Raw genomic sequence first — 6,810 nt, 5'->3', positions numbered from 1 at the left:
ACAACGTTAAAATAATTAAGATTTATACATGCGTCAGGATACACTCTGAGTAAACTGACAGATAAAATAAGGTATGTGATTCTTAGCACGTCGTCCAATAAAAGGAAAGACAGCATGACAAAACCAAAAAAGCCCGATTAACCCGTCTGGGAAAGAGCTTTCTCATTAAACAACATTAAAAGGAGATCCAGAGAATTAAGACCTGGGTTCTTATTGGTCTTACAGCCTTGACGTGCCACTTCCAGGATTGAGACAGCGAAATCCGCGGAGTTGCACGACGGAAAAACAACTTTTAAAGGGACCACCCAAAACAAAGTTCCTTCGAGCCTATTAGCAGCGGCACCGTGGCTCTGTCCGGCGCTTAGCCCGCCCACGACGACTGTGATTGGTGAACCCTGCCGGATTGTACTCGGGTCAAATGACCCCTTTGTAAAACTGTCATATATCAGAAAATATGGAGTTCTTCAACCAAATGCCCAAAAATAAAATGGATGATGCCATACAAACGTCTGCAGTAGATTACTGTTACTTTCCATTGGATTGGTGTGTTATTAATCTTTTAGCCATTTTAATGTATTTTTTTAGGGTTCAAACCATATCCGGACTAAATCTGGACATCTAGTCGAGCTCCATAACATCTTCAGATTCTTAACTATTAGTCAAAATAAATCATATTTCTGGCCTTTTAGCTAAAAAGTAGTAAATAATGAGGGTTGTTGACCATGAATTCCAAGAATAAGAAATAAAACTGTTATTTAAACCAGCGTCAGGTTTTTAACACCAAAAAAAAAAGTGTGAAGGAAACTAACTAAGAAAACAACAATTTTGGCAGTGGAGGACCAAGTTCGGGTATACAGGAAGACAAACACGAGGTTAAAAATGTAGATATCTTGAAGATGAGCTGCTTTTAACCCAAATAACCAAAAAACATGATGGCTGCCTTGAAACGATGAATGAATGCAAAATACGCAAGGCACTTTTATTGAATTCGGGTGTAGAAGTTGAGTGGTTTCAAATCAGCCTACACTCAAAATCCTCTGATCTTAACTGGTTCGTTCGGGCTAATTCAAATTCTGCTTTATTAGCTCCAAATATTAACAACTTAATTATTAATTACTTCCAAGGTAAGTACTATTATATTTTCAAATTGAGACCAAGAGAAAATAAGAGTTCACCTGCAAAATTGCAATGAGCTAAAATACAGTTATTTTCTCGATTATTCAGTTTTGTGATCACAGGAGCCAGAAACTTAAAATACCGAAGTAAATGTGGAGTAATTGCCTCGGGCCCTATATGCAAACTAATAACATATAGTTATTGATGGGTATAATCATGTTGTCTATCATACGATCACAGGCAGCAGGAATTGGATCGAGATCGTAAGTGAGAGATTCTGCAAAAGATCGCACACGGGGCCAAAAAAAAACCCTCGATATATCATAAGCGATATACGGGAAAACACCGGGATCTGCCCCTGCAGACTACAAGCCGTGCAGGGGGGGGGTAACCTAGTCAGAGCTTTGCAAGGTGCGAGACGGCGAGCCCTCCGTCCCTCGGCAGTACAGATGACTTCATTCAGTCATCTGCAGAAGGAACACAGTTCAGATCAGATGGAGATAATCGAGAGAAACCAATCACATGGGACACCACTGAGCGGGTAAAGACGCACGATAATAACACGGCTAAGTAGCGTCCCGTGTCCACGGTACTGCAGCAGAGCCGCGCTGGGCCATCTGGCCATAATACTCAGATTACTGTCAGCCTGACGACTGTCGCTTTTCGTAGACTTACATTTCGATCGTCACACCCAAAACTGCTCTTGAATCATCTAACAATCTAGCGTATGAAATGTCCATATGCACAGGGACCTTGATAGACGGACTAATAGTGTATGACAGTGAGGAAGAGAGTAAGACACGCGGTTCGGCCGCTGGATTTCCTCCTCTTTTTTACGTAAGTGGACATTAAGGAGCCTCGATTGCATAATTCAGAGTGCTGAGCAGGGAATTTTATGGAAGAAGAAGGAAGACGCAAGTAGTTAGGACAGCGTTGACGGGCCGTCTTTAACTACGGTCTGCAGCGGTGTGTCCGGTAAGGTTGATTTATCCGGCGAGGATTCGGTACTTTAGCCGGCTCTTGAAATAAAAGCAAAGTAAGAGTTAACACTGTTAGACAGTACGAAAGGTTATGACGTCCATGACTAGTTTACACCCTTAAATTAACCTAAAAACATCCGTAGATCATTTATCGTATGTGGACAGATATTTGATCGTCAGCCAATAAGTGTCCGAACGTGGACACAGTGACGCGCATAGAAACAGAATCACATTATCGCATACAAGCTTCAATGAAATATAAATAAACCTCACACAATACCCTCCCCACCCCGACACTTTCAATACCCCCCCCCCCCCACCACCACCCCGTTCAATAACCCCCCCCCAACCACCACCACTTCCAATACCCCCCCACATCTTTTCCTCACCATGCAGGGAGAACAGAAGACACCCAACACGCTCCCCTAGTATTGCCTCATTTTGAAATATTGAACAGTCCCGTTAACTCCTGCTGGTAAGGAGTCTGTGTTGCAAATTTACAGTCAACCAGCCGGCGTCACACCCCCCCCCCCCATGCACAGACGGGGGGGGGGGGGGCGTCTACTGGAAGGTGCTGTAGGTCATGTGACGACGTGGGATGATGTTGTGGGGAGTCGCAGAAGCATCTGACCGAAACCTGATGGCGGACAAAAACACACCCACAATTTCAGAAGGCTTCTATTTATTTATGATTAGTATTATATTAGTTAGTAATAACATTCTTTATCGGCAGGGACCCAAGCGCCAGCTCCTTCCCAGTGATTCTGGGAGAACAACACAGTTTAACAATCAGTGACATAAATAAAAAGAAATAAAAAATATGGATCACAACACAATAACAATAATGATTCATAAACACAATACCCACAACTTCAATACGAAAAGAATAGTGAATCACAAGTGAGAGTAACATATAAAACAAAAGAACAGTGGAGAAGCAACGAGTAGAGGGTAATAAAAGACAAGAAACAAAAATTTAAATAGCATTCCACATATTCAAAGAGTGAAATGTATAATATATTTATTTCATCAACACAGAGGTATATTTAAATTTCATTTCTTTTACTGGTGAGAGTGTATAACAACTGACAATAATGAAAAGTCCTCGCGTTAGCGTAAGTAACCGCCTTGTTCCACGCGATATGGGAACGAGCCCTGCGCACGGTTTACGACACATGGGAACGCTTTAGGCGTATACAGGGCGGCGGAATGGGATGAAAATGACTCCAATCTTATGGCCTAGGGAGACGGTAGGCAGTGAGCAGGCATAACACGTACGGAGGGCATGTGCATTAAATAGGCACGCCGGCACATAGCCATACTCTATTCTATGAAGCAAGGCACTCCAGGCGGTGGCGGGGCGGGGCGAGGGGCGAGGTTTGAACCCGCCGCAGGGTCTCGTTCCCGTATTCTCGGGAAAAAGGGTTAATTAGGTTTACGGAGACGTACCCCTTCGAGGGAAACTCGAACTGCGTCGGTTGACGCATATGGGAACGAGATACCACTACGCGCCCAGACCCCGCCGCCCCTAGCGCTGGCAAGCAACACATGGGGCACGACTGGAGGGATGCGCACGGGGCGCGGAGTACTGTGCGGAGAGAAGGTCCAGACTATAGAACCCGAAAAAGGTGTGAAAGTCCAGACTGGAGGCGTGGTCACAGCCAGCGCTCCAAAACCCCGGAGAGCGCCAGAAGAGGAGCGCCATACGGCTCTATGCATCTGTGGAGGGAGTTGAGCCGTACATACAGGTGAAGGCAAACGAGCACCTGATAGGCCAGGGAGCTAGTCCGAACAGCCAGTATGCCGTAGTATGTTAGAAGCGGGGAACCCCGCTTGGGGGACCGAAAAACCATGCAACGGGTCTCTCCCTCCAAGGGAGGACCTCAGAGGGAAGACATCAGCGCTCTGACAGGGCAGCAGAGCAAATGGAGCATCCCGCCTCAGCGTGTAACATGAGGTGGAGGACTGGAAACGATGCAGTACCACAGGGCCCCATGACAGGGACAGAACCAGTGGAACGTTAGCCGTAGGTATCCGGAATGAGGAATGGGGTGCAGGAGGCCCTCTGCACATACCAGGGCAAAAGGACACCAGGCAAACGGGAGCACACGCAACGGAGGTCCCACCCCTAGCAAAGAGGTGATCGGCAGGTAGGCAAGGCCATAACCGGCGTCTCAGGTTGCTTGTACACAGCTGACTCTGATGATGCTGGTGTTACAAAACTACCCAGCGTACTCAAACAGTTACTCACCTACTGAGTAGTGTTTTCATATGAGCACTTGTTTACTTTTACTCTAGTTAATTAGTTAGCGGACTTAATTGTACTGTTACTTGATCATATTATCTAAAGTAACAGATTACCTTTTACTTGAGTACCATTGTTGGCGACTCTACCCACTGGCAATTCAGATAATTACTCAACCCACTGCAAGGCGGCCTTAATTGTGCTCGGGTCCTAGTTCTGCAAGGGTCTACCCAATGGGGGAAGGTGTCCAAAAGTGACGACAGGCTGCAGTTCTTTGATATGTTGTAAACACAGAGAATGTTAATTCCAACAAACATACCCGCAGAGACGAACTGAGGTTCTGAAGATCGGGAGTGACAGACCGTTGGGACATGCGGAATCAGCAGCCACGCGTGGGAGTTGCGAAGAACGGTATGACGCCGGCCACCATCGAGATACCTCACGTACGATCATGTCGCGGTTGATTCGGAAGTGGACGTCGAGGACAGAGAGACGGAGTCCGTGAACCCTGCAAGGGTGTTTTGGTCCACGAAGAAAGACACAGGAGGACGTAGCGTGGCGACATGGGTGGCCCAGCGTGGGACCAGAGAGACGCGTCCCACGGGGGGGGGAACGGCGGGGAACGGGAGGTGCGCCGAGCAGTGGGAGAAGACGGACGCCACCGCTGGTTTACCACGTGTCCTGGCAGAGGACAAAACAGCATCACAATCCAGCCTGCTTGACTCGCGCATTTGACTAGATGGCCTGGACAGGGTTTAAAAGGTCAAGGTGTCAACTCCAGGCCCGCGGGGTACCAAATCTCCTGCTGGCCCCCATCAATACGATCAATATAGGTGGGCGGTGGGTCTGGTTACAAATGTGTGGTCATGGTGCATTTGGCGTGCTGGTCTACAGTGGAGGTGTGTTCGGTTGCATCTGGGCGTGGCTGGTCCTAACAGAGGTGTGTTCAGGTGCTATCCTGTCTATTTTGGGCGTGCTGTGTCGTCAGGGAAGGTGTGGTTTCGGTTCAAGGTGCGATCTCTGGGGTGGCTGTCTAACAGGGAGTGTTTCATGGGTGCATTTGGCTCTGCTGGTCTAACAGGGGTGTTGTTCAGGATGCATTCTGTTCTCGGCGTGCTGGCTTACAGGGAGGTGTGTTCACGGCCAGGGCAGCTTAGCGTATTGGTTACTGGGGCGTGCTGGTCTAACAGGAGGTGTGTCTAGGTGCAAATTCTGGGCGTGCCGGTCTAACAGACGGTGTGTTTGAGGTGCATTGCGTGGGCGGTGACTGGTCTACAGGGAGGTAGTTCTTGGGGTTCAGGTGAACTTCCCCTGGGGCGTGGTCGGTGCTTAAACGGGGAGGTGTGATCAGGTCTGCATTCTGGTGTGTGATTGCTATCTGAAGTGGCCAGGGGTGAAGAGATCGCACCATAACAAGACGAAGCCAACAGTTATTTAACAGAGAACTTATTAAAATGCGCCTAGGCCACACAAAACAGGGCGCAATCCCTAGCCTTTTACACACACACACAAACACACACATCCCAACACACACAACCACACACATCAGGGCTAGCCACCAAATAGCACACAATGCAGAAGAGTACAAAGATTACAACTAAAAATATTACGGTGGCACCATATCCATCATATTAGCAGCCACAGGTCCAAACATGACACGGCTTTTAAAGGGCACGACAATGGAGAGGGACCTCTGATGGTTGTGAAGGGAATGACCTGAACACACCTCCCTGTTAGACCAGCACGCCCAGAATGCACCTGAACACACCTCCTTGTAACACCAGCACGCCCACCTAAATTGATGATTGATGAGGGCCAGATTTGGCCCGCGGGCCTTGAGTTTGACACCCTTAGGACCTTTTAAACACCTGTTCCAGGCCTATAGTCAACATGAGGACGTGCAGGTCTGGATTGTGATGCTGTGTTGTCCTCTGCAGGACTACGTGGTAACCAAGCGGCTGGCGTCCGTCTTCTCCCACTGCTACGGCGCCGCTCCCGTCCCCGCCGTCCCCCCCGTGGACGTCTCTCTGTCCACACAGCTGGGTAACCCATCGCCACGGCTACGTCCTCCTTGTCTTTCTTCTGACAAAACACCCTTGCAGGGTCTCACGGCCTCCGTCTCTCTGTCCTCAGACGTCCACTTCCTGAACAACCGCGAGATGTCGGACGTGAGGTTCGTGGTGGACGGGCGTCCGTTCTTCGCCCACCGCGTGCTGCTGATGTCCGCGTCCCAACGGTCTGTCCTCCGACTTCATAACCTCAGTCGTCTCTGCTTGTTTTTGTTGTAATTAACAATTCTCATTTTTAACAACATACAAAAGAACTTGCAGCATGGTCGTCTTTTGGACAGCAGTCTTCCCCGTGATGGTGTAGCCTGCAGAACTAGACCCAGAGACCAATTAAAGGCCGCTTGCAGGTGTTTTGAGTTAATTATCTGATTAGCAGAGGTGGGTAGAGTAGCCAAAAATT

At 48.3% G+C, this 6,810-nt stretch overlaps 1 protein-coding gene across 1 annotated transcript in view; it reads left to right on the top strand.

The window, feature by feature from the left end:
• Positions 1–6,810, top strand: part of LOC116690741 (ankyrin repeat and BTB/POZ domain-containing protein 2) — a 92,697-nt gene that overhangs the window by 60,059 nt on the left and 25,828 nt on the right. The window contains exons 13-14 of the mRNA XM_032517908.1: positions 6,279–6,384; positions 6,475–6,577. Of these exons, the coding sequence (XP_032373799.1) occupies positions 6,279–6,384; positions 6,475–6,577 (209 nt within the window). The remainder of the gene's footprint in view (positions 1–6,278; positions 6,385–6,474; positions 6,578–6,810) is intronic.

Source organism: Etheostoma spectabile, chromosome 1 (genome assembly GCF_008692095.1).
Source record: "Etheostoma spectabile isolate EspeVRDwgs_2016 chromosome 1, UIUC_Espe_1.0, whole genome shotgun sequence".
In the NCBI taxonomy this organism is placed as follows: domain Eukaryota; kingdom Metazoa; phylum Chordata; class Actinopteri; order Perciformes; family Percidae; genus Etheostoma; species Etheostoma spectabile.
This window is presented reverse-complemented; position numbering and strand designations above follow the sequence as displayed.